The sequence below is a fragment of the Prunus avium genome, chromosome 5 (genome assembly GCF_965620075.1).
Source record: "Prunus avium chromosome 5, drPruAviu1.hap1.1, whole genome shotgun sequence".
Classification (NCBI taxonomy): Eukaryota; Viridiplantae; Streptophyta; class Magnoliopsida; order Rosales; family Rosaceae; genus Prunus; species Prunus avium.
This window is the reverse complement of record NC_142288.1, coordinates 18698968-18726827: the sequence shown is the minus strand read 5'-3', so window position 1 is coordinate 18726827 and position 27860 is coordinate 18698968. Positions and strand designations below refer to the sequence as shown.

At 37.8% G+C, this 27860-nt stretch overlaps 1 protein-coding gene, 1 long non-coding RNA gene and 3 pseudogenes across 8 annotated transcripts; 2 read left to right on the top strand and 3 right to left on the bottom strand.

Annotated features, from left to right (window-relative positions):
* The first annotated feature begins 947 nt into the window (after positions 1–947).
* LOC110756434 (uncharacterized) lies at positions 948–6014 on the top strand (annotated as a pseudogene). The gene is made up of 6 exons (XR_015835775.1): positions 948–1402; positions 1682–1981; positions 2342–3060; positions 3705–3781; positions 3886–4190; positions 4284–6014. The product of XR_015835775.1 is annotated as an uncharacterized LOC110756434 (transcript).
* An 800-nt stretch (positions 6015–6814) lies between these two features.
* On the bottom strand, positions 6815–9223 carry LOC110756432 (putative cullin-like protein 2; annotated as a pseudogene). The gene is made up of 2 exons (XR_015835764.1): positions 8532–9223; positions 6815–8453 (listed from the first exon to the last, which is right to left on the bottom strand). The product of XR_015835764.1 is annotated as a putative cullin-like protein 2 (transcript).
* A 341-nt stretch (positions 9224–9564) lies between these two features.
* Positions 9565–11822, bottom strand: LOC110756431 (cullin-1 pseudogene; annotated as a pseudogene).
* Positions 11823–16513: 4691 nt separating this feature from the next.
* LOC110756384 (uncharacterized) lies at positions 16514–19616 on the top strand. 4 transcript variants are annotated; one of them, XM_021957810.2, is made up of 8 exons: positions 16514–16926; positions 17147–17257; positions 17416–17486; positions 18410–18513; positions 18777–18883; positions 19046–19095; positions 19194–19276; positions 19352–19616. In XM_021957810.2, the coding sequence occupies exons 2-8, from the start codon at positions 17200–17202 to the stop codon at positions 19464–19466; spliced, it is 588 nt and encodes a 195-aa protein (XP_021813502.2). In that variant the 5' UTR covers positions 16514–16926; positions 17147–17199; the 3' UTR covers positions 19467–19616. The 4 variants fall into 4 exon arrangements, with proteins under 4 accessions (XP_021813502.2, XP_021813501.2, XP_021813498.2 ...); XM_021957809.2 differs by having other exon boundaries at positions 16515–16930; XM_021957806.2 differs by having other exon boundaries at positions 16515–17025.
* Positions 19617–22289: 2673 nt separating this feature from the next.
* LOC148294454 (uncharacterized) lies at positions 22290–24101 on the bottom strand. 2 transcript variants are annotated; one of them, XR_015836054.1, is made up of 3 exons: positions 22825–24101; positions 22661–22706; positions 22290–22444 (listed from the first exon to the last, which is right to left on the bottom strand). It is a non-coding gene; the product is annotated as an uncharacterized LOC148294454 (long non-coding RNA). The 2 variants fall into 2 exon arrangements; XR_015836055.1 differs by lacking the exon at positions 22661–22706.
* Between the last annotated feature and the right edge of the window lie 3759 nt (positions 24102–27860).

Genomic DNA, 27860 nt, shown 5'->3' with positions numbered 1-27860 from the left:
TCGTTTTCAGAAAAGAATCTTACGCAAAAATTCCTAAAAATACACTATAGAATTTTAAACATTAATATTTAAAAGGCTATACTATTTAAATTGCAGTTTCTGAGAGTGATTCCAGAAGCAGGACACTTCTTGTTTGATTCTAATTATCGCCGATGTATTAGTGAGCAGAATTTTACAGCCTGCGTATTGAACTGCAGTAATGGTATATGCTACAAGAAGGTTTCTTTTTCCTTAGGCTCTCCTTTGTGTAATGTATGTATTTGAATGATTATTTAACTGTTTGATATTTTTTCTGCCAGGTTGTTGACTCACTCAGGCAAGGTTAACATGCAATGGTATTCGTTCATTCTCGAAAGGACACAGCAACAACAACTCAGAAATTGGTATACGTTTGTATTCCATCTTCTTTTGTATATGATACGCTTTGGAGTATATATGTGCCATTTCTTTTCTCTTATACTGTTTTTAGTTTTGGAGTTAATGATATTATTGCTCTGGTTCAAAAAGATAAAATTTATCAACAGAACATAACTTAAGTGAAAAATAAATATACTACTGTACTAAAAAACTAGGATCTGTATTGATGTAGTAATCATTAGAAGTTTAATTTTACACATCTAACATAGAAACAGTGGCTTCCTAAAAGGGAAATAATAATAATAATAATAAAAGAAACAATGGAAATAGGTTACTATTAAGCAGAGTAGTTGTTAAGAATACGATCATCCGAAATTATACTAGCAGTGTAAGTGGCAATTGGGAAATGCGTGAACTTATTGGGATAGTTTTTGAAGTTCCTTAAGGTGCCAGGAAAATGGATCATAAACGTACAGCCGCACGGCTATACTTTCTAATCATATTCCAATATTTTAAAGGTATAGCCGAGCGGCTATACTCTTTAAAAATATTCGAACGAACACGAAGCTTGCACTCGCAGAGGACGGCTTTCTCTCGCAGTCACTGCTTCGTCCTCCGGGTTCGGCACCGAAAAAAGGCTCAACCCGCCTAGGCGCCCTCCTAGCGCCCGCCTAGCCGCCTAGCACCCGCCTAGCGACCGCCTAGCCGCCTAGCCACCTGCCTAGGCCGACTTTTCAAACACTGCGATTGACTGAAAGTCTGAAACCCGAAATTGAAAAAATTTAGCTGCAAATTTGAGCTTGAGATTGGGTAGCCGAAGCAGTGAAGCACAATTCAGGTCCATAAAAGAACAGATCATGAGACTCTTACTTCATCTAATTCCATTCCTCTCCCTGTTTCCCACCTTATATTCTTCTCTCTTCGCACTGAAGACATGGCGCAGAAGAAAAAAATACAGAATTTGCTGACTTGGTGTCTGTCTTATGTAGAAGGAAATGATGAAGTTGTCCTATCATGGAGTTTCTATGGTCTTGCCAATAACAAGGTTCTGTGAATGGCATGCGTTTAGCTTCTCTTGCTATGCTTATTCTTTAATATGCAAATGGCATTTATGCTTGTACCTCACTGCCTGTGTTTTAGGTGGAGAATGTTAGTACAACTTTTGTTTGCCGCATTCCTCGTAATAGTGATTCACTATTTCAGAGTAGTCATAATCCGTCTTTTGCCCTTCAGCTATCATTGTTTTGCTACTCATAACTGTATTAACTATATGAGTCGTGACTTGCTGTTCAGTTAATTGGATATTATTCCTTAACATATGCAGGTTTTTCTGTGTTGAAATGAGACTGAACATAGTGGAATAAATACAAATTTCATGTGAAAAATGCGGTCCAAGTGTTTGGAATTGCAGCAAGATTTCTTTCTGAAAGCTTAAATGTCAGGAAGCAAAGTGTTGCTAACGTATAAGCGAAAGCGGCAATCAAGAACAGATCCTGTACAGGCACATGAGTGCAGTAATTCACTTTTTGTTGCTCCCGATGATACTTCTTTAAGCAAACCACCAGACTTGCGAGTTCATTTGATTGATAAGCGTTCATCAGAACATTACAACAGAAATTCTGCGGTGAGATTTTAGAAAGTTGGAACCTGTTCAATTTTTTTAGTTTGTTTCATAGGGATATATGTTGTATGTCAATCATCTTTATGTAGATAATTTAATAATCCATCCTTCCCTATTTTTCCTCTAATAATTTTGTTCTTGAAAAAAATACTGAAAAGAAAAAAGGTTTTAAGGGATTACCAGCTACCACCAGAATGTGCCCTATTCAACCGACCCTTGAAAGCGTATCTAGTTGAGATGAACATTTAGATTTGGTTCTTTAATTTAGGTTTCTATGAAGATCTTCTCTTAGTTGTCTTAGACCTATAATTTATTTTTAAGGTCATTGCTATATTCTGTCTCACCTGACTCTTTTTTTTGCAGGTATGCCATGTATGTTTTGTGTGCTGTGTTAGGGGTAACCTGAAGCACTGTGGAAAATGCCTTCAGTCGTATCATCTCCAATGCCTAGATAAGCCCCATAAGGAAAAGAAACACATTGAAGTATCTGGCACAAGACAAATACCAATTAAAACCGTTCCGAAAAGTCTTGACGAGGTCCCTTCCCAAAGGGATGCATATGAGAATAAGTCTAGTGGCAAGAAAGTAGGCTCATCTTCAAATGCTAATGCTGGAGCATTGGTTGATGATAATAATGTTGGAGGGAGGTTAGTTTCTCAATTGGTGATAAATTCCACTGTAATTACTGCTGATTTTGTAAGACAAAAATCATCATCAGTAGCAGCAGCATTTGAAAGAAAAAGCAGCTTTGAATGTGATGGTAGCTCGCCAAGATTGAATACATCAAACTTAGAAGACACTGATTCATTCTCTAGAAATAAGTTAGATAAATTAGGTGGTGATTCAGCTTGCGTGAAACAAGTTGACCACCCCATTGATTACTTTCTGCCGAAGGAATAAAAGAAAAAAGGATATGGATGAGTCTAATATACAAAGGAAATCACTGCCCGTGGAAAATAGCTGCTCATTGATAACCAAATTGAATAATTCTGTTTGTACTAATACCAGTTCTTATGAAGAAACTTCCCCTGAAAACTGCTCAGTAGATCATGAAGCAGATTTGAAGCACTCCAGAGAGGTATGTAATATGAAGCCTATCTTCTGTCAATTTGGAAATAATGTATCTGCCTATAAGCACAAACACAATCATGTGAAATGAGAAATAGAAAATAAGATGCGACATGGAAAATACATTCTCATTTACATGTATTCTATAATAATACATATGTATAAAAACAAGGTCAGAATAAAAGGTGCATCATTGTTAGTGCTTAGTTGCCCTCGAGTGGCTGACTGACTCCACCATTATGTGCATTCTTAACCTCATACTTCATTTCTGTATATGTAATTTGTAATCACCGATCTAATTTCTTTGCTACGGATCATTGATTTTACATATGCTCGTGCTGGATCTACTGCCGCTGGAACTAAAATGTAGGTTCACATTAACTTCAGAACTTATTGGTTTCTTATATTTTAATTTCTTACTTCATTCATCGGGACAGTTTGATGCATGAAGAAGAACAACTTCATGATGACGAAAAGACAGGCAGTGACGCCTTACAACATGCTGGAGAAGTATTTGGCCAGAGTGCTCAAAGTGCAATGGTTGTTGAAGTTCTTTGCATGGATCATTTAAGAAAAAGTAGTGATACTAGAGACTCCTCTTCTGAAGCTGCAACTCTATGTAAACCAGGAAAAACCCATGCATTGATAAGAGATGAAGCTCAAGTTTTATCAAGTGCTGATCTTAAAGCAACAGAAACTCACTTCCTTATTTGGACTTGTCTGTTATCCCCACTGGTAGGACTTCATTAATTTCTAAGAATGCATTTGAACCAGTAACATTCTCAATTCACTTTGTGTTTAACTTACAATACTTTATCTAAAAGAATTCTTACTAGCAGATTCATGTGGCACTGTGGAATGCAATGTTGACTTAAACTTGAGTTCTCAGAAGCAACCTGACCTGGCTGCGCCAAAAACTATGTGGGACTCCTTGGATTCTACTAGCAGAAATAATGCCACTGTATTGCATGAACTGTCTCCTCCAGAAATGTCAGCTGCGAGAATTGAAAGAGTAGAAACTCAAGCTTCACGCTTACACAAAGATGCATTTGAATTTTTAGAAGTTGGTGACAGCTGCAAAGATGATGATAAAGTTAGTCCTCTATTTTCTAAGGAAATTACACCAAAAAACCAGTGTCTGCAGGTGAGATTTGTAAGTCTTGTTGTTTGAATTTTTGGGGATGATTTGGCTGTCAACTAATCTTATTTTACTTTTCATGTTTGGAATTGATTCCAGCTATTTTCAGAAGAAAAAACCAGTGACATTTTTTGCCCAGTGACAACACAGCCTGTGGCGGCGGCTTTTATAGCTTCAGAACAAAGAAGAAATTCTTCAGTTGGGAGGCAAAAATAATCAACCAGAACAAGAATCTCCTTTGTTACTAGGTCATCCTGATCAGAAAACCCTTTAACTGCAGGATGTGCAACCAATACCTGCTTCAGTGCATTTCCCTTCTTGAATTCTGTCATTGAAACCAAAGAATTTATCCAAGATGCAGCACTCCAATCTTCCTCGAGCCATTTATCGTCAGTATTGACACAAGCTTATGCATGATAGTATTGCAAGCCGAGCAAGAGCTTTCAATGACAGGAGTAGTTTTCATGACAAAATATAAGCCATATAGTACCATGTGGTCTGAAGAGTAGTTGGATTTTCTTTGGATAGGTGTGAGGAGACATGGAAGGGACAATTGGGATGCTATGTTAAGGGATCCAAGATTGCACTTCTCATCATGGAGGGTAGAAGGGACTTAGCTGAGCGGTGGGAAGAGGAAGAGTCAAAACTTTTGAGTGGCATATGTGTTCTTCAATTCAAGTACTCGATAGCACAAGGCAGTTCTTTGGACTACCACTACTTCTTGGGTCCAAAAACAGGAATCTGGAAAGAAAATACAGCAGATGAACCCGGACTTTCATTTGGCAATGTTGATGCGTGTAGAGGAGGTAATGCCTGGAGGAGGCCATTATTCCAGCCGGCTTATGTTTGCAATAATGGCAATGAACACCTCCAGATGCCTATTAGTTACACAAAGAGGACATCTCATTTTGGTTTCCGAAGGGAGAAATATGACGAGGATGAATTTAGTATTTTAAGTAGAAGTAGGAGTATGGCAAAGGGCAATTTACTATCAACTAATGGCCCCACAACTTGCGTTGGAGCAAAGGGAAACTTGCCCCACTGGCTCAGAGAATGCTTTCCTATGTATGATCTTTCATGGTTTCACTGGTAGAGTGCATGAATGTTGTTTCATCTTTGAATGACTGAGGCTCTTGGAAATTTTCTAGGCATCTTTGAGCGTTCCTCAATCCTTCCAACTCTGTTGATACCTCTTTCATACTAGGCCTCTTTTTCTCATTCAACCTCCAACACCTTGTTGCAAGCTCAGCAATTGCTCCAACATGCTCCATCTCTGCATCTCGAACCACTTGAGGATCCAAAATCTGAACAAGTTGGTTTTCCCTTGTCAGTGAAATGAAAGAAACAACCAGATTTTCCCCGTCATCTTTAGCAGAAGAAAATGGGGTTTTCCCAGTTAATATTTCTACAAGTGTCACTCCAAAGCTGTTGGTATCACTTTTATTTGTAAATTTACTAGATCGGAAGTACTCTAAATCCATGTACCCAAAAGTTCCTTGTACTTCTGTGGTTAACTGAGTTTTGTCTAGGGGAACTGATTTTGAAGTCCCAAAGTCGGATACTTTAGCACTATAGTTGTGGTCTAGAAGAATGTTAGAAGACTTGAAGATGGGGGATTGAAGCTGCATAGTGCATATATGATACTGCTTGGGCAACTTTACAGGCGATCCTGAAGCAATGTTCCCATGAAAGCTCATAAAAAAAAATATAAAAAATTACTGGTCATGACCTTTGGAGGTCAGACCATTGAAACCCATCCTTTTTTTTTATATATTATTTATTTATAAATATGGTCACCTTTTTAAATGTTTCCGTTTAAAATAATAATAAAAAATTCTTGGTCATGGAATATTGTCTCTAAATAGTAGTTTAATTAAATTAAACAATACATAGTTGTGGAATGTATGAGTGTTGTACCACAGTTTTTCTCAAAATAATAAAATATGAAAGACCCTAAAATATAACTCTGCATGGCTGGATATGGAAAAATTTAGCCCTACACTATTCTTTAAAAAATTAATATTTTTAAGGGCTAAATATTTAGCCCTGTACTACATTTAGCCCTATGACTGGAGATGGCCTAACGTCCCAAGAGATTCAGAACCCCCCCGAAAAAAAAAGGCCCCAAGAGATTCAAGTTTGAATTCTTTCTCTCTCATTGTTAAAAATAAAGAAATAAAAAATGTATAGACTTGTTTTTTACACAAGCGATATTAGGATCTCAGATGCAGAGATAAATGCTCTTAAAGACTTGAGTTACAAGTCGTATGCAAAATTTCTCACACTTTAGTCCATGTTTTATGATGTTTTTTTTTCTAGATTTTTTAAAGACATTTTTTATTTATTTTGTTGGCTTGGTTTGATTTGCGATATCTTGGTATGTTCTTCACCTTTCTAGACTTTTGGTACGGAAATTGTTAACTCCATAAACAATTTTGACACTTTGACATTGAGACTCCTTGCCCCCAGAATCTTGAATCCGCCACTACATACACTATATAATATTAAAATCTATTCTCATGCGTTAGCTCACACAATAAAGCACAAAGTCAAACTAATGGGCTAAAGCATTTATCTCCTTACTCAATATCATTATAACAAATTCGTTTTTTTTGAAAAAAAATATAATATAATGGGATATGCTCCTTATTATATATTAAAAAGAAAATACTTACAAATATATGACTCAAACTGGCTTTTTTTTTTTTGGTACAAAGCGGGGCCAAGATCCCAAAACCAAACAATTACATAGGGATAGGAATTAACCTGGGACTAGGGATACTGCTAACATCAGCAGCAATAATATCGTTAAGGAAGGGGGGCTCCAACTCCAAAACATGAAGGCCTAAAGGGAATTCATAGCTCTTGGCAGCTAAAGCATCAGCAGCCTTATTTTGTTCACGGTAGACATGGGATAAGGAGCATGACCAATCACCAAGCAGCTGTAAATTACAGCAATTGAGAAGACTAAACAGGGGATGAGAAGGAATGAGAGGGTTATTCAGGAGGGCCACCACCGGGGAAGCGTCACATTCAGTCTCCACAACTCTGTAGCCAGCCTCCCAGACAAACTGGCTTTCAACAGTCAAATGAACAAAAAATCCTCTAGAATTTCTAAAAGAGCTGCACACAATTTAACAGAAAACTCTAAAATGAAGTCAGTTGAACACAGTTCTTAATTTCTATGTTGCTCATGCTCCTTATGAACGTGGTAAGCCTTTTGGATGCTGCATTGTGGCTATTGAATTTTGACATTGATTTATAAAACTGGCAATAAGCACAAAAAACTTTCTCATGCCTTCTGTTCACAATTTATTTTTTGTGATCCATTTCAGCAGGAAAATCTTGTTTAAATACATTAGCAACAGGTTTCTTATATAGAAAGATCCTCCACATTAACGTCCCTAGGAAAACCACTACATCCAGAATCAGAATGCTCCTTTTCAAGGAGTTGAGTTGCATAAACCACCACCAACTCATGCTGCACTTTCTCCACCAGCTTCTTCTCACTGCTTGAATGCAGGTAATGTGAAGCTCTATCCCTCTCCCTTCTCAGGCATTCCTCGACCTTCGATATGTAATCTGTATAAGGATTTTCAAGAATCCAACTTGATGCTTTGCGTGAATAGTATCCGCCGGTATCTATTAGCATATGTGCTTCAAAGTCCTCTTCATAAGCTTCCATTTGTCCCATTCCAATTTCAACAAATATGTCTATCACATTCTTCAATAGTGCTCTGTCAATTTGCTCCCCCTCACGTTCCTTATTAATAAGACCAATTATAGCAACTCTCACATTGGCATTTACCTCCCGATAAACCAGATCCCGGAAGCAGTTAAGTCCAACCTCATTTAGCCCGGGAACAGATCTCTCAGCGATGTAGAAGCGATCAAGATAATGAAAGAAACGCAACATCCATCTAACCATAACTTTTTGTTTTGCCCAACTTTTGACAAACTCCTGCAACAAAAACTCATCCTGCTTCTCTTTTAGAGAGGGCAACACAGTTGACGTAATGTATTCCTCAAATGTCTCTTGATATTTTTTGTAAAGCTGCTGAGAATACTCATAAGGGGGGTCCTGAATACACATGGTATAGATAGTTGTGTAAAGCATCATATATTCTTCTGAGCTGAACTGTGGTTCTGGTAATCCTTCTACAATCCTCTTTAGCTTCGCGATCCCCTTCTGCATATAGTCCCATCCTTGATCCCACTCGATAACTTGGCGTTTTGTGGTTGTGGATGATAAAGTTTGATATCCTTCAACTATAAGGAAAACACATCAAGAAAAAATGGATAAAAATGAAAAGAAAAGAAAAACCAAGGTGGGATTGAGTAATTTACCTTTAGCATGTGCCATAGTGAAACATTCGGTTTGTTGTTCTCTTTTAGGATGCAATGAACTCTGGCCTTGTTTTGCCTCACAATCTTCATGGCCAAGTAGGCTCCAAGTTAATCCGAGACCGAAACTATTGTCACTGAGATAAGGGCTATACATAAAAGGAATAGGAATGGTTTTTACTACACTGCAAGAATCTGGGACAGCCAAAGAAGGATCCACAGTGTAAACATGATAGTCAGAGCCACTTAAGCAGGGGACTTCTGTCAAAGGAGGTGAAATCCTAACTGAACAATTGAGATATGAGTACTCTTTCACAGCATGGTAATACTGAAATGGAGTAAGGGAGAGATTGAGGTTAAGATAGACTTCATGGACACAATTCTTCGGGTCAATAAGATCGAGTTTTTTGATATCATAAGAGATGGATCTCACTACCAAATCACCATAGGATGGGAAGTGAATTATGGTTGTTCCGTTCTTGCAGTCAAGCTCATAACCAGTGTGACCGCAGTGTTGACGCTGATGCCCCCTTAATTAGAAAGGAAATCGAATATTGGGCGTCCCATGTGAGCAGTTTCCATTTGAGGCCTCTATGTCAAGAAAGATTGAAGTGAAGAAAAGGATGAAGAAGATGGAGGCAGACATAGCTGGTCAACTAGCAACAATGGGGAGGGAAAGAAAGAGACGTAATATAGAAAAATTAGAAAGAAAAAAAAACTAGGACAAACAAGAAGACCAAGTCTCCAAGTGGGAATGAGTCAAAAGGATATGAAGCTTCCTCTGTCCCACTCAGAAGCAATTGAATGGCTTATTGGGGTTGATTTTTCAGTGAGGGGACCAAGTGGCCAACCAATGATGAGAGTTAGTTGGGAGTTGGGAGTTGGGACTAACCAATCAAAAGGCAGAGAAGAAGATAGATAAAGAAGGCTTCAAATATATGCAGGCTTCATAACAGTTAGGTAGCTAATGGAAAGGTAACATTTTCATAATTCCATATAATTTCTTTCAGTTGAAAATTTACTAAACTGCCTCTAATAGAAAACTGAACAAAAATCCCCACTCTCTTTTTGAAATCCTAGAATTACTAAAAGAGCTAAAAAAAAAAAAATTACAGCAAATCTAAAATCCAAAGAAACTACAACTCCTTTGTCTTGCTGTGTTAACTCCAGCACATCCTGGATAATATGAAGACTCCAGCCCTTGAATCATACAAGATACTTAAAAATGTTGTGGTTTTCCTTGTCCCTCTCCAAGTAGTCTCGGTCAATAAGATTTTCAATACGCTTCTTGAGTGTTTTTATGTCAGGCTTGAATATATGTGCCAACTTTTCAACACACTCCACAAACAATTGTTGAAGATCCAAAACTTTCTGCTTCTTCATAATCCGGGTAATTGCAGCATCGATAGCATATTGCCTGTCCTTCTCGACTTCTTTGATCACCTCCTTCGTTTCATACAAGGGTAGGAGAGGAATCTTGATTCTTTTCATTCTGCCTGTGAACTTAGAGTTGAACTCAAAGCTGTCATTTGGTGATATATTCTTTGTATTAGGCTCCTTCAGGAGGATCTTGTACTTGCCACATGACAATGAATAAAGAGTCCGAACCAAGTCATCATGGTCAAGATTTAACTGAGTGAATATTTCGGAATAGCTCAATCTATCTGCATCACTGAAAAGCAGCAGGAGAGCAGCCTGACAGCTTGACACAACTAGTTCGATGGTTTTTGACTCAAAGTTGCTGTTAATGTAGCAAGTTCCCAATGAGTTGATCCAATTAAGTTTTCTACTTTTCTTTTTTGTTTCGTAGAATCCCTCAAAAGCTTCAATGCAGTTCTTCATCTCTGCAGGAAGGTTAAGGTTAAATGGTTTATAACTTGGCCACAAACCAGTTGTGAGAACAGTGACGGTAAAATCCATTCCAGGATTTACATTTGGATTACTGTGAAGATATTCCGCGAAGCTGGTCTTATTGTCCCCAGTCCATGTCATATCTTCGACCATTTTATCAATCCTAGAGGTCAAGAACGTTCCACCCAATTTCCGTTTCAAATTTGTTACAAAACTTTTTTCACGTTCCAAGTTGGAACTCCGATCAAACAGCAGTCGAGGAACAAGTCTTTTCTTGTAGAATTCTATGAAAAGGTCCATGGACCTCATATAAGAAACCAGATTAGCAACCTTCTCAAGTGTGTCTTCGGTGGCCTCATCACTCAACTTCTCATTCCCATCGTTTTTAAGGAGATTATCACAGAATGCAGCTAGTAATTCAGCACCTAAACTACCAGCAACAGGTCCATTCCAAAATAGATCAAAAGCGTCACTCAGAGCCCTGTGAAAGATATAGTTTTTTATCAAGCAATCATTGAAAAAAGCCAGGTACTTAGTGTGAAGCTCGAGTATATTTCGGACAAGGACATGTTCCTGCATGCCATAAGCTCCATTGAAATCCTGGTTACTTGATGCATCATCTTTAGCCTGTTGGACCAAAGCTTTAACTTCAAGACTAACTTTCTGTTTAAATGCATTAGCAAGAGGTTCAAACAACTCATGTTCCACTTTCTCCACCAGCTTCTTCTCACTGCTTGAATGCAAGTAATGAGAAACTATATTCCTCTCCCTTCTCAAGCATAACTCGGCCTTCACCATGTAATCCATGTAACTTTCCTCCGCAATCCAACTCGATGCTTTACGCGAATAGTACTCACCGGTACTTTTTAGCAAGTGTGCTTCAATGTCCTCCTTGTAAGCATCCATTTTCTCTGTTCCCATTTCAACAATTATATCCATCACATTCTTCAACAGCCCTCTGTCAATTCGCTCTCCCTCACGTTCTCTATCAATAAGACCAAATGCAGCAACTCTCGCTCTAAGATTTAACTCACGGAAGCAGTTAAGTCCAACTTCTTCTAGGTTAGTAAGTGATCTACTGGGGATGAAGTGGCGAGCAAGAAAAAAAAAGCAGTGCGACATCCGCCTAACCCGAACTTTATGTCTTTCCCAACTTTTGACAAACTCCTGCAGTATAAACTCTTCATGCTTCTCTGCGAGAGAGGGCAACCCTTTCGAAGTAATATGTTGCTCGATTGTCTCCTTATATTTGTCATATAGCTGTTGACAATAATCATGAGGAGGTGTTTGAGTGCACATGTCGTAGATAGTTGTGTAAAGCATCATAAAATCTTCTGCGTCGAATGGATTCTCAGATAATCCCTCTATAACCCTGTTCAGCTTGTTCGTCCTCTCCTGAATAGAGTTCCATCCTTCATCCCACTCAATAAGTGAACGTTTCATTCTCCTATTGAAAACACATAAGAAGTATGCATCAAGTTATATCAAACAGAGTGGCAAATATCGACACATAAGAAGTATAAATGTTCTGTTTTATATTTTTTTTCCATTATCTATTGTTAGGGACTGAATAAACTTGATAATAACAAATGTCTTGAAAAAAATGCCAACAAAACCTAGTCCCAAAACTCAGTATCTAGGACCTCCCAACTTATACTCGGCCGTGGACTCAGTTCAACCAAAATTCACTAAAAATTCATCCTAATTCCAAAAACTTCACCGACAAATGCTACAGACTCTTTGTAACATACACTTTCGTTCTATGACATCAAATTAGCAATTTGACCATGAGAAAATTTCATTTGCAAGTTCCACATATATAACTTAAAATTGAAAATAAATTACCAAGCAAGTTTCCTGTTTTCAGTTTTTTACAAATAAAAACTAAAAATTGAAAACAAAATAAATAAGTAAAACTGAAAATTGAAATGGTTATCAAACGGGTCTCTAATTTTCCTAATAAGGTGACTCCAATAACTGCTCGAAATGAGGAGGCACATAACAATTACACATATACATATATACATATATACATAGTCATACCTCTAGGGTTTTAACACAAATACTTATCACTAAAGGACATGAATTCTCTGTTAAAGGTAAACTTCAATAAAGTGTATCGACGACATATCAATAACATATGGACAACTACAAAATCGAATCATCGACAGTGCCAATATCGATCTCATATCTACAAAACATCCGCATTTAAATAAGTGCAGTTAATCATATGCTAGAGAAAATTTAATCACATGGTACAACTATTGTCAAAAGAAACAGGAATGGTTTTCCCTACCTTGCAAAAGAAGTCTCCTTGGAGCGGAGAAAGATCAGTCCAGTATTTAGAACAAAATTCGGAAAGGCTTTCGAAACTCACCGGAGACTTTGTGGATGCAATTCTGGGGTTAAGAATCTCAGGTTTCACAGCCAATTCACCACATATATATATATAAATCAAGCTCACACCCAGTCTAACCTTCTTTGTATAGAATACGTTTTTATGGTTTTGACAAAGTAAAACCCTACCCTAAAACGATTTACCTAACTTGGCCCAACAGACAACATAAAAGCCTTTCTCCATTTCCTATTAGGGCGCGGGAAATTAAGCATAGCAAAATGGTCCGGAAAATCCTATCGTTTGGGGATAAAAACACAAGTTAATTTTCTTATACAGAAGAATTCTATTTACACCCAAGGCCATTCTCTGGACACCCAGCCACAAAGCTTTTTTGTTAGAGTTTTTCCACTTTTACCCCTACAAAGTTAAAACTAATAAAATAGAAAATAGAAATATGACAAAGAAAAAAAAAAGGCAAAACATCGACTGACGGAACCTCGTTAGCCCAGTGCAAAGTTAGGGCAATACATTTAGCCCACCATTACCAAGACCATTTACAACAACATAATTCACCTCTGATGCAAAGTTCGGCCCCTTGTTTCCTAAAACGTTTTTTGCTTCACATGTTGTTGGTTACCTAAAAGCAACAAAGTTGTAGTTCAAGTGGTTAGTTTCCCGTGGACCTTGGCTGACAGTTCTCGCCACTTCTTTCTTGCATAGCTTTGCGCTGCAAGTAATGTCTCATATGATAAGGCCATCTAACTGTTCATCCTTATTTCCTTTGATGTACAGCTTGGAGGAAGGAAAGATACTCCACTATTTATTTCCTTGTTGCTGCAGCATACCAAAAGAATTTCATTATTGCTTTTCTAGCAGTAAAGGTGGACTCAAACAAGTCTTAGACTTCTTGTGCCTCGACTGTTAAACTGCTAACATTTCTTTTGTCTCATCTTTTATCTGGTGTGCAGCCAAATGTCTGTTTTTAGGGAAATAGCGCTAAATACCATCCAATTCAAAATATAATCTGGAAATACCATCCTTGGCTGGAGATTTTGGGAATACCAAGTATAAATACAAACCTATTGGCCACCTATCCCGTTTTGCACACTTTTGAATTCACTGTCGCTCTCTCTCTTCTTGGGTTCTTTTTCTCCTCTCCCGTCTCATGCTGAAAGAAAACCTCTCACTCACTCTCTCAGCCCCAAATTTGGTTCTCTCTCTCTCTCTCTCTCCCGTCTCACCACAAAAAATTATCGAAGTGGTTACAAGCTAAATCTTCTATGGGATTGGTGCGTACAGCTTTTCATTTTCTTCTCCTTGAAAGAGAATCCTTTTAGTGCTTTAACCTTGTCATTTTGGGAGCTCGTATCTGAATGGATATCCTCTAGTTTTCTTGATTTTGCAAGCCACTGAGTTCTAAACTTCTAAGTGGTCTTGTAGTAAGTGCACCAAGTGATAGTAATGAATAGGATGCTGAATTGAGCTGAGTCTTACTCCTTAGCAAGCATGGGCAAAGTTGTAACAGTACTTATTTATAATTATAAATCTGTATTCTAGTAAATTTAAGGTTGTGCTTTATTATATTCAGGGCATACATGAAGAATTAAGTTTAAATGTTTTCAGAGGTATTCCTATGTGTCAAGTGATTTTTGAGAGTTATGAGTGGCATTATTGGTCTCACCTATGTTAATAGGATTGCTTTGGAACTTGGAGAGAGACTAAAAAGATTTTATCCCAAGTTTCTACGAGCCTTATGAAAAAGAAGTATATAGTGAGCAAAGAAAATGAAAAAAACTTTAATTCCAAGATGAGCCATATAGTCGTCCTTTATTGGTTTCAGCTGACTTGTCTTTCAATTTTGTTCTGTCTTTAGTTTTCAATTCTGCTGATAAAAAAAGAAGGCATGATTTTCTTCAGGTTAGTTTAGTGATCTATAACTGGAGAATAGTGGTTCATGGGCACCTTTTTTATGAATTTATGCGTAGACGGCAAGTTGTATTTTGGTAGCAGTACTGAGTTATGCAGGCACTGATGTTAATAGTTACACAATGTGTTTTAGCTGGTTTGTGCAGGCACTGATGTGCGAGTCATACACTGGCGTTGGAGACCATTTTGTGCATAATGTAATGAGTGTAGCCAAGGAGTTGTTTGACCTGCCTTCTGAAGTCAAAAGCAAAGCTTCTATTATGAAAATGCTAAGAAAACTTGTAGTAGATTATACACATCATTGAATATGCTTGTTATTATTAGATCCCAAGAATTAGGAAGGACATCTAAGACATTGTGTATTCTTCTTGTGGAGCCGTATGTTTCTAATATTTGTGTAATATACTTGATATTATTTTTTAGGTCATTATTATAATGAGATGAAATTTTCAGACATGAGTATTATTTTTTTATGTACTATTTATTATATGTAGCAACTAAATATTGTAATAGTTCAACAATTAGAACATTGTATAATCGGGAAAACAGAGTACAAAGACATCCATGAGGTACTTGTTTATTGCATTTTTATTAATTTTGTATTGCTTGTTTATTGCCACTTTATTGCTTATTTATTGCACATATGTTGCCACTTAATCTACGTGACATTACAATGGAGTGTAGTCTTAATTTTGGATTGGGTTTCTTAATTATTATAATTTGTTGCAGAGAAGCAACTATGAGTTTGATTTATAAAAAGGACGTGACGTCTTTAATGGAATCACATTCTTACACTCCTATATCGTCGGAATTAACCACTCTTAGAGCAACTCCAGCGGTAAGCCCAGCCTCTGTCTGGGGGGGAGGGGGAGGAAATCCAGTTCCAGCGAGGAGCCCAAGCTCGGGCTGGGAGTGGGACTCACGAAGACGGGTTGGCCCGAAGGCAAGTCTCGCCCGACCTGCAGCCCGAGGGGGAGGTGACGTCATGCGCCACGTGGCGTCTTCTGGTGCTCCAATGGGTTTTTTTTTCCAAATCCAATGGCTGAGCTTTTTTTGGGCAAAAAAAATGTGAAAAAAATTCGAATAATTTTTAAAAATTCACCAAAAAGTTCTGAATTGTTTTTCTATAAATACCTACCATTCTTCTTCATTTTCAACACAAAATCCTCTTATAATTTCTACTCCTTCTATTATTTTTCATTTTCTACACAAAATTTTCAACACATTCAATACATCAAACAAAATATAATTAAAAGAAATCTTATCCGAAATATTCTCAAAGTTAATTCTTTATGTTTTTATAATAAAAAATCTTATCCGAAATATTATCCAAATTAATAATTGAGGTAAAAAAAATTGTGAAAAAAACAAAAAAATGAATAGTAATTGCCCTTTGCCATGGCAACGGGTGGAAACACACAATGCTTTTTGCAAGGGCAGCCACTATTCACGTGAATAGTAGCTGCCCTAGCCCCCCTCTTGCCATGGCAAATGGCAAATGGGTGGAGTTGCTCTTACACTGTAATCTTGTATGTTCTAAAACTGTCGTCTTATATCAAGGGCCATCATTTCATATGAGGAGAATTCAAGGAGGGGATAGCAGTTACATGAGGAAGGTTTTACTCTGTCAACCACGTGCTCCAACTCCTTTGGGCTTGTAACAAAGGAACGTAGGCCACAGATGGAGGATGTGGGCCAAGATGATCCTTTTGGTTTGGAGCCAAAATAATTATTTAATTATTTTAATTACTTCTTGTGAATTTTACATTTTTGTCCTTGAGATTAGGGGTGTTCTAGTCATTTTTTGTTTCCAAATGAATTTGGGGAATTCTGTGGCACCATTGCGTAGAGCTTGTTAATACGAGTCTGTAGACTGGCGGCACGCTCAATTCTGAGTTGTAATGATTGCGAAAAGATCTGAAAACGAAAAGGACACATAGGGAATTTTGAAATTGTTAGAAAACCCTAACTACCCCCGAGCGCTATGGTTTAATTTTCCTCGCGCACCGTCGCGCACTTCTCTCTCTCCCTCCCTTCCAGCGACGCCGGCACTTCTCGCCATTGTTTTGTCGCCGTCTGGCTACCTCAGGCCACGGCACCGGTCCCAAAAGGATCGTCTCCTCCTCCTCTTCATAGCCCAGTCCTTTTCCTAGCTCGAACATCCAAGGTTAACCGGCTGTTTCGACTGGAAGTTTCGGCAGAAACTGTCGACGTCGCCGGCAATGTTTCCGGCCACTCCATTCCGTGCCACCACTTGGAGAGGATAGAGGAGATGTGAGCTTGGCAAGTAGGAACTTCACTTTCACTTTTGAGGCCTATTCTCTTCTAACATCTTTCTTGGCCCATAAAATCTTCTTTGGCCCGGTCACTTTTAACTTCGAAGTATTGCCCAATTGCTAAGCTTGTTTGTTTCTAGAGCCCACCAGTTCTCTTTTCATTTTCTTCTTTTCCATTTGAGAAAAACAAAAAAATTATAAGCGGAGAGCTGTTTTTGTGTTTGCAGTTGTTCTGTTTGAAGTTTTGGGTTTAGTAGGAGGGGAGGTTCGACGATTGATTATGTTTGCTTCTAAAGTTTCAAGAATCGGAGTTTCGATAATCAAACAGCTCTCCGGAGGTATGCACTGAAATTTACAATTGTTTATTTGGCTAATGTCTGTCTGTTGGAAGTTCAACATGGTAAAAGAAATCCCATTTTTTCTCAAGTATTTTTTTTTTCTACTTGTCATTCTTATATGGTTGGTTCCAATTGCATCCTTCTTTCGCAAACTGCAGGCAAACTCACATCCATAACCAGAGCAGGATATAATACGAGTAGTTGTTACAACCAATACTTGCAACCTCTGGTCAGTTTCCTCCTCTCATAGAATTTGCTATTTGGTGTAACCTTTTGTTTCTTGTATTCATCCTAGATGCTTAAGTTTTAGGTCTATCAATCAGTACATCATGAAGGGTTGAAGAAACAAAACAATTAAGCAAAACCATTTAATGGAATGCCACAAATTGAATTATTATGGATCTTCTTGTTGTTTTTTAGTGACCACTTCTGTCTGTCTTCGAATAATGGGTGGCTCTCGGCAAAGTTTACTCCTTGGAGAATTATAGGGTAGGAAAAGAGAGCCTGAACCATATATGCTTTCTTCATTTCTTGGTGTTGCTATGTTAGAAACCATTACTTGTTCTCTTACATTTGACATTTGAGAAGCCCAAGGGCTATTAACTACTGTCTCTTGTCATTCTTTTCCTCTTAATGTCACATACTGTGCATTATTCGTTGTTATATGGTATATGGTATAGAATGAGACACTCTTGCAGACCTAGGACATTGTACAGTGCCAATGGACTGTATTCATTCCAAGTTAAGGTTTATTTGTAAAAGAGTGGTCTTTATCATTATGCGTGAATTAGTCATGTTTCATTATGTTGCTAAACTTAGGTCCGCATTTAAGAACAATGGAAATAAAACAAAGTCGGTTTAATGATATACTTTTGGCAAGCAATTTGAGAATTGCAAAAACCATTTTAAAATCTAAATGAAGGCATATATATGCCATTTTTAATTTTTTTGTATTATTTTAGGTATTTTATGAAGAAGTTGGGAACTGAAATCATATTTGAATTGTGATACATGGGTTGAAGGATGATTAATGTGAAGTGTCAAGTAGTTTTTACATTTATGTATTTTAGTAGATTGAGCTTGCGTAGGTGCATTCATGTTTTTGTTCTTATATTTATGGTTTCTTTGTCTTATGAAATGTTTGATCAACAGTCTGAAACTAAGTTGTTGCGGGGAGTCATATTTCACAAGCATCATCTTTTTTCTACCGTTAGTGCCAGCGATTCTTCAAATGAAGGGATTGAGCAGAAAGAAAAGTAAGTTATTTTGGGTTTAAATGGTTTAACGCTAATCATTAATAATGTTAGGAGATTGATTTAGAGTAACAATGAGAGAAAGCAGTCAAATGCATATGCACGGATTGAACATATATTTATTTATTTGTGCAAAATTAATTGCAAATTGATTTATCTTTAGCAATGTTTTTCCGTATGTCAATTAGGAGCACCTCATGGCCCTAATTCTCCTTTGCGTTGACATATTATTATGTTGTTTCTTCACAGAGATGATTTATTTGCAGGATATCTGTGACATTTGTTGATAAGGATGGAGATGAGATACATATTAAGGTTCCTATTGGAATGTCTATGCTTGAAGCTGCCCATGAAAATGATATAGATCTTGAAGGCAAGGTTCTGGTGCTTATTTAATAGTCTTTTTCATCTTAAATCCAAATATGTTCCATCAATTGCTGTTGCCCTTTGGACAATTGTTTACTGGAAGCTATGTCAAATGGTTTTTTTAATCATATTTGCAGAATCTGATGCTCTGTTGCTTCTCTCATATCAGGAGCATGTGAAGGTTCACTTGCCTGTTCAACATGTCATGTGATTGTGATGGTATGTTGTTTATGTTTCAAAGAAATGTGTTTTTTGAACTTAAATTTGGTTTTAATAGAACTTAAGTTTGAGGAGCTGATTGTAGAATAATCCTGCAGGATATGGACTATTACAACAAATTAGGAGACCCAACTGATGAGGAAAATGATATGTTGGACTTGGCCTTTGGGCTTACGGAAAGGTATGTTAACAAATTTTCGTGTGGAATTTTTCTTGCAATTGGTTCATACTGAAATTTATGCTTGTGACATTGTAGTTCTCGCTTGGGTTGTCAAGTGATTGCAAAACCTGAACTTGATGGAATTCGTTTAGCTATTCCTGCTGCCACCCGAAACTTTGCTGTTGATGGCTATGTTCCTAAACCACACTAGAGATGCTATAATGCTTCTGGAAGAGTTGGTTGAGTGTTACGTGTAACATTCCAGTTTTGTAACTCCTGTATCTTATTGGAACAATGAGCACAACTTGAGTCCAATTATTTATTTATTTATTACTAATACTGATTATAGATTTGCTGCTTATTCACGAACTCTCTAACATAATATTTACAGTTTGATCTTAATAATCTAGGGTCTGTTATTTTTATTCGGTTTTTATACTTGGAGCTTGTAAGCACTTTTGACCATCAAATTCGCTTATGATAACTTTTGGCGGAAAAAACTTATAAATACTTGTGGGTTACAAAAGCTCTTTCTAAGTGCCAGTTTGTCATTACTTATTTGGGGTAATAAGTGATTTTTTAAAAATTTTGGGAAGCCCTACCTGTTTGGTAAACTATGAGAAAATTACTTATTGTTAAAAATTGCTGTGAGAGAAAGCTATAAGGGAAAGCAGCTAATGAGGTGCTTTCATTTTCTGATTATGCAGGAATCAGTTTCGAAGAGGCACTGAGTTTAATGATTATGCGGGAATTATTTTTTGATTATGCGAGAATTAGTACCAACAACACTTTTAACAAAAAGTTTACCAAACGCCAAACTGTTTTCTCTCACAGCAAATCTGACAGCGATTATTTTCACAGCACAGCAATGCCAAACTGGCCCTAAGTGTTGTTTATGAATAACTTCCAAATCATTCGGATATTTAACAAATTGTTTCCTACAAAGTGGTTGCTTGTTAGCTACTCTACTTTCAACCAAATTTGGAATTGACCGATCCTTGCTTGAAATTCATTTTTGTTCTAAAACACCTAAGAAATCTCCCCCTCTTTCTCTTTGACCGTCTTGCTAGACTAATTGGTAACTCATCATGCAACAAATTCCGACGGCTTAGTTAGCTACTCTGACCTTTTTTCATGACGACAAATTCCAACGGGTTGGTTAGTTACTCAATTCTTTTTCTTTGCGACACTGTAATTTAAACTAATGACCTGATAATTTGTTGGACCTTGTAATAATCTTGTTTTCTTGCTTTAAACTTCACGTTTTTTTGGTCGTAACAATAATAGTTATTGCCTACATTTTTTTGCTTGCAACCTGCTAAGAAAATAAAAAAGAATAGGAGATGAAGAAACTCACGGCACGGTAGAGTTTTAAATTTAAAATAGTAGGTGATGCATGTCCATGAGTTTCACCACCAATTTTCATATTGACAGGGGCAAACCTAGAATTGTAAGGTTGGGGAGCTGAATATTAAATAAAGTATAGAACATATATTAATATTCAGAAGTTACATGGTAGAGCTAAATTTTTTTTACTTGTTTATGTTGGAGAGGGGCCATTAATAACTTCAATTACAACTTGTCTATTAATATCGATTACTATATATATGGTTGCTGAACTTAGGATTCTGAGTGGCTACCAGACCTATGAGTTGCTATGTGATGGGTATATTTTATATTATATATTTAATCCCATTCTTAGTATATTTTGGTTAATATTTTGAAAGAATTTTGATACTTTGAATTATATTTCCAATATAGGACTTTCAACTTCCTCTGGAGCAAAATATAATCAAATTGACGAATTTTGTAGTAATTCCAGTTGGAGGACGTTCGTGAGTCACTTAGCTTGATCGTATCGAAACTTCAGATTTTTCTACCAAGTGGTTATTTTCTGGCAATAAAATAAAAGAGCAGTGTGCAGTGCTGGAATAGTGACGTTTTAGGCTTTTATTGCGTTTTGGAGCCCAAAATGACCTCGGATGGGTTCTTGGCCTTCTGGATATGTGTTTAGAATATTTTTATCTTTAAAACAAGCTATCTTGGGCTGGATTTGGAGGAGATTTGAGCCCAAAATGTGACTGGGCAGATTGTGGGCAGATTCTCCTAGTCCAATTGGACCATATGTCCTAGTATTATTTTATTTTAATTAGTTTCCTTGTGGGGATAGAAAAGCTGGACGGGGGTAGCTTGTTTGTATGGGGTATTTAAGTTGGTTTTGATGGCAATATTGGGGACTTCTTTTTTGCTTTTGAATGTAACATTGTAGAGAGCAATTGCTAGGGTTTTGGAGGTTTTGCGACTTTAAGGTGTTTTCATTCTTTTCTTTCTTAATAATATTTTCCATGATTTCAGTTATGAATATGCGTAACTACTTTTCTTTTGCTAGGGTGAAGCCTTGAACCTTAGCATGAATATGTAATTTTTATTTAATTGCTTATGATTGATTGCATGCATACTTCGAATTGTTAATCACTATTTTAAACTATCTAATTATCTTAATACCTGATCACCATTAGGATCTTTAAAAAAGTAATTTGATGCAATTTTGGTCGGAAGGTTCCCTGAGATTGACACTAGCTTCTTGTGATTAATAATTGTAATTTCACTTAAGATGAACATCACGTCTTAAGAGTTGCATGGTTTTTTAAAGGGTTTTCACAAAACATAATGAGTCTTTCATGTTCAGATTTGATCCGAACGTCCGAATGAGTTGCATGTTGGATATACGTTCTGTGTTGGAGGTTCCAAGTAGAATATAAACTAGGAAAACCTAACCTTCAAAGTGGCATGTGCAAATCATAAGTAATTGGTAAAATTTCATAGGATTGCTAGGTGATGGTGAAACTCTAGTGCTTTTATAAATTGGTATTTAAAACTCTTTTCTTCAATCGTAATTGTTTTCGTTTAAAATTTATTTTTAGTATCGAACAATTTCATAATCATCTTTCTCAACTTTTAATTTTAGGTAGTTAATTGGAAATTATTTTTACATAAATTGCTAAATAGTCCTTGAGGAGAACGACCTTGCATGAGCATCTACACAATAGCTTTTATAAATAACCGCTTGGTAGAAAAATCTGAAGTGTCAATACAATCAAGCTAAGTGATTCACGAACGTCCTCGAACTGGAATTACTCCAAAATTCGTCCATTTGATTATGTTTTGCTCCAGAGGAAGTCGAAAGTCCTATATTGGAAATATAATTCAAAGTATCAAATATATGAAATATCAGGTATATAGTTCGTTTCGGGTGATATTTCATTATTATTCTACCCTTTTTATGTCTATTACCATACTACGGTTAATTTTCGAGTATAATATTACAATAGTACTTAATTTAGAGGAATAAGGATGTAAGTGTTCAAACTATCTCATTTATTTTATAAAAACTCAAGAACTTACTTTTAGTGGTATTTGTTCTGGCATTCGTGGCTAACGGTCTCTGTTCCTGATTTATGAATACAATGGTCGTCTTTCTTTCAAATTGAGATAACAGTTGGTACTTGTAGAATTACTATCAATTCAACTTAAAACAAAATTAGAATAAAAAAGAAACTTATATGTACCTGATCACTGCAACTAGCAGTTTTATTGTGTGCTGACTCAGAGTCAAGATTAGTATAATAGCCATGCCAACCAAGGTGCACCTGAGGATTATTTTCCTTGCCCAGAATATCAGAAGCTGAGAAAAAAAGTATCGTAGAATCGACCTCTACCTCTTGGTCCAACATGGTTCCTCTCCATGAAATCAGAATGTCCCTCCTTCCTAACACTATGCTTCCTTCATCCGTCGACACCGCAACAAATCCCAACAAGTTTGATTTCCCAGGTGAAAATCTTGTTGCTGCATACAAATACTTCTTCACCTCGTACTTGTATGGATTGCCTGTCTCCAAACCCACCTTAGAGAATAAATTTCTCTTGGCATACCGGGGAAGTCCGATATTCTTCGAAATTGATGTTGGCTTGTCAATGAATCCGTAACCAATGGCTCCAGCCCTTTCACCTTACTGAATGATGTAGCAGCGAAGATCGTTGTCAATGTTGAGATTTGGATTAGCAAGAGAGCTCAAAGAGAAGGAAGAGAGTGAGAGAGCTACGAAGAGAAAATCTAGATTTGGAAATATTCTCAGATGCAATCTGCTGTGCATTGCAGAGATCACACCTTTTGTATTTTTGTATATTCTCATTACATCAGCTCAACCAATCAAATACATCAGCCAATGTGGATATGACACATGGCAGCACAAAGGCTAAGAGCCGTTGGAAAATAACTGGCTTCTCTACACCTTACACTTGGCATATTAGCTCAAGTCACTCAACTAAACATATTAGCTTAATCAACTAATCAGAAATTAGCTAGGCAGTTTACATTTCAACACTCCCTTCTAAAGTGCTAGCTGATTTCACACCAAGCATACTCCTCAAATAGCTGAATCTGTCTTTGGGAAGAGCCTTTGTAAAGATATCTGCAACTTGCTCTTCTCCTTTGCAGTAGAGCAATTCAATTACACCTTCTTGAATTGCATCTCTAATAAAATGAAACTTCCTCTTAATGTGTTTGCTCCTTTGATGAAACACTGGATTTCTAGCCATTGCTATGGCTGAAGTATTATCACAAAACACAGTAGTTGCAGCAGCTTGTTCTTCTCCAAAATCTTCAAGAACAAATCTGAGCCAAATGGCCTGTGATGTTGCCTCTGCTGCACTCACATACTCTGCCTCTGCTGTTGAAAGAGCCACACTATGTTGCTTAACCGAAGCCCATGAGAAAGCTCCACTTCCAAATGAAAACGCATAACCTGAAGTGCTTTTCATATCTTCCTCGGATCCACTCCAGTCACTGTCACAATATCTGTTGTGAATTAAGACTAACTCACTTCCCCTTAGGACCTTGTTGTTGATGAACTTTGTGACAAACTCTATGATGGATGAGTCTTACACACACACAGAAATTTAACCAAATAGAAATGACACAAGTGTTTATAGAGGTTCAGCCAAATGCCTACTTCCTCTTTGGTGATCTCCTTGAGAACTTTCACTAATGAAGATAGATTACAACTTTGGTTTACAAAGAAGGAAACCCCCTTAGAAATCTACCCTCACAATCTGTTTCTCTCTCACCCTTGCTCAACAACTTGATACACTTAGAGAACTCTCTTACTCTCCCCTTGGTATTTTCTGAACTTATAAGTTTCCAGCTTCTCTACAACTCTCTATACTTTGCACAAAATTATGCTCTTCACAACTTAATGTTCTCTTGCTTCCTCTTCCCTCTTATATAGGCCTTTGGACTCCAAGATAAGGTATCATTAAGTTCTGCACGTTCTTGCTTTAGTTATATAACTTTAGACACCTGTTCTTGGCAGCTCACAAAGCAAGGGAACAATGGATGATAGCTGCCATATATCTCTTGAACCAAGAGAGTATTCACTCATTGAAGCAAGTCATCAATTTGCCAAAGTGTTCTCCCCATCTTTCCAGCTGCTTGCCACCTTCTAATATCTCAGAATTGATCAGAAATATCCTTGCAAGTCGATAGAAAGTGATAGCACACAAAGGAAGACTTGAAAACGCGTAGAAAACTGAAACAGCAAAGTCGGGGCGACCGGTCGCGGATACCTTGCGACCGGTCGCGGATACCTTACGACCGGTCGCAGATACCTTGCGACCGGTCGCTTTGGCACAGAGTTGAAAACCAATTCAGACTTTGCAATCTGCCTAAAACCGACCGGTCGCCCATAACCTGCGACCGGTCGCTTGTCTTCATTTTTGTATCTTTTAATTGAGCCATTTTTTTTTTCTTCAACAATCTCCACCATGGCGAGATTAAAACTCCTTGTGGACATCATTGTTTTTCCAGGACATCTTTGCTTTCTTGAGAATCGTCCGGATAACTCTCAAGAACTCCACCTCAATCTTTAGCATGGAACAAGATTGAGCAAGCCCAAACAATGCTTGAACTTTGATGTTGTGACTGGCTTTGTTAGACAATCTGAAGGGTTCTCCGTTGTATGAACCTTCTCTATCATGACGTCTCCATCTTTCACCCAATCCCTTATCCGGTGGTATCGGACATCAATGTGCTTAGATCTTCCATGAAATACTTGATTCTTCACTAGGTAGATTGCACTTTGACTATCACTTTGTATCACCACCAAGTTTTGGGCTATCCCGAATTCCTTAGCCAATCTTTTCAGCCACACCGCTTCCTTCGAAGCTTCCGTGAGCGCCATATACTCCGCCTCTGTAGTAGACAAGGCACTAACCGATTGCAACACCGCTCTCCAACTAATCGGTCCTCCACCACAAATGAAGACATATCCCGTGGTGGATCTCCTCTTGTCTAAATCCCCTGCATAGTCAGAATCTACATACCCTGAAACACATGCATTACCTTGTTGTTTTTCAAACAATATCCCAAGCCTCCTTGAGCCCTTCAAGTACCTGAGAATCCACTTCGCTGCTGTCCAATGAAGTCTACCCGGATTCGCCATGTATCTTGACACCACACTTACGGCTTGAGCTAAGTCGGGGCGTGTGCAAACCATTGCATACATGAGACACCCTACCAAGCTTGCATATGGAACTTTGCTCATTTCTTCCTTCTCATCATCCGTAGAAGGACATTCCTGCGCACTTAATTTGAAATGCTCCGCCAAAGGAGTAGACACAGGCTTGCAATCCATCATATTGAATTTTTCAAGTACTTTGGAAATGTACTTACTTTGTGATAGCCATAGCTTGCCTGCGTTTCTGTCTCTCCTTATCTCCATTCCTAGGATCTTTTGTGCAGAGCCTAGATCCTTCATGTCAAACTCCTTTCCAAGCAATATCTTCAATTCCTGGATTTTTGACATATCTCTACATGCAATTAGCATGTCATCAACATAAAGAAGTAAAAGGATGAAGTTACCATCCTTAAATGCATGACTATATACACAGCAATCTGATTCACATCTTCTATATCCAATCTTCATCATGAAAGAATCGAAGCACTTATTCCACTGCCTTGGAGATTGCTTCAGCCCGTATAAAGACTTCTTCAACCTGCAAACCAGATTTTCCTTGTTTGCTTCAATGAACCCTTGAGGTTGGCTCATGTAGATGTCTTCCTCCAAGTCTCCATGGAGGAAAGCAGTCTTCACATCCATTTGCTCCACCTCTATGTTCTCTTGAGCTACTATGGAGAGTAGCAGCCGTATAGAAGTATGTTTCACCACCGGTGAGAAGATTTCATCATAATCAACTCCCTCCTTTTGCAAGTATCCTTTGGCCACCAATCTAGCTTTGAACATGGTGGCTACCTTCTCATGCTTTTCTTCTTTCTTCCTAAACACCCATTTGCAGCCAATAACCTTGCGATTTTTGGGTTTAGGAACTAACTCCCAAACTGAGTTTCGGTGTAGAGATTCCATCTCTTGCATCATAGCTTCCATCCAACCTTCCCGCTCTTCATTCTCAACAGCTTCTTGGAACGTGGTTGGTTCTTCTTCACTTGCATTTAGGGCATAGTGAACTGAGTCCGTGTCCCATCCAAACCTTTGAGGTGGTTTGATGGTTCTCTTGGGCCTGGACCGAGCTATAGATGACGGCTCCACCTGATCTTGAGCCTCTTCTTCTTCTTGAGTTTGTTGTTGATATTGCCCAGCTTCTTCCTCCTCTATGTCAGACTCCTCCTCCTCCTGAACGTCTTCAGTTGGCTGTTTTTGTGAAGTCTTCCTTGACATCCTTTTGAGTGGAACTTCAATGATTGTTTCTCTCCCAACAACATCCTCCTTTGCTTCTGAATTCTTGACTTTGTTCATAGGCATGGTCTTTTCATCAAACACAACATCTCTGCTGAGTATCTTCTTGTGGTTCACTGGATCCCATAGCTTGTAGCCCTTCACACCGCTCTCAAAGCCGATGAAAATACACTCAAGTGACTTAGGCTTCAACTTGGATCTTTCATCACTAGGAATAAGTGCAAATGCACTGCATCCAAACACTTTAAGATTAGTTAAATCTATTGACTTATTTGACCATACCTCCTCTGCACATTTGAACTCAAGATTTCTTGAAGGTGATCGGTTAACCAAATAGGCAGCGTGGTTAACTGACTCCGCCCAAAATGATTCGGGCAATCCTGCATGAATCCTCATACATCTCTCACGCTCCATGAGAGTTCTATTCATCCTTTCCGCAGCTCCATTTTGTTGGGGCGTCTTCTTCACGGTAAAGTGCCTCTTTATGCCTTCGTTTCTGCAAAACTCAAGGAATTCATTGCCATTATATTCACCACCATTGTCACTCCTTAGGATCTTGATTTTTCTTCCGGTTAGATTTTCCACTTCCGCCTTCCACACTTTGAATTTGGTGAAGACCTCAGATTTCTCCTTCATGAAGTAGACCCAAACCTTCCTGGAAAAATCATCCAAGAAAGTCACGAAATAGCGAGCTCCACCCTTTGATTTAACCGGTGATGGCCCCCATACATCCGAGTGAATATAATCTAACACCCCTGTGCTTCCTTCTTCTTTGTCTCGCAGCTTGAAAGCTATCTTTGATTGCTTTCCCATGGTACAAAATTTGCAGAACTCCAGCTTGCAGCTTTGAACAC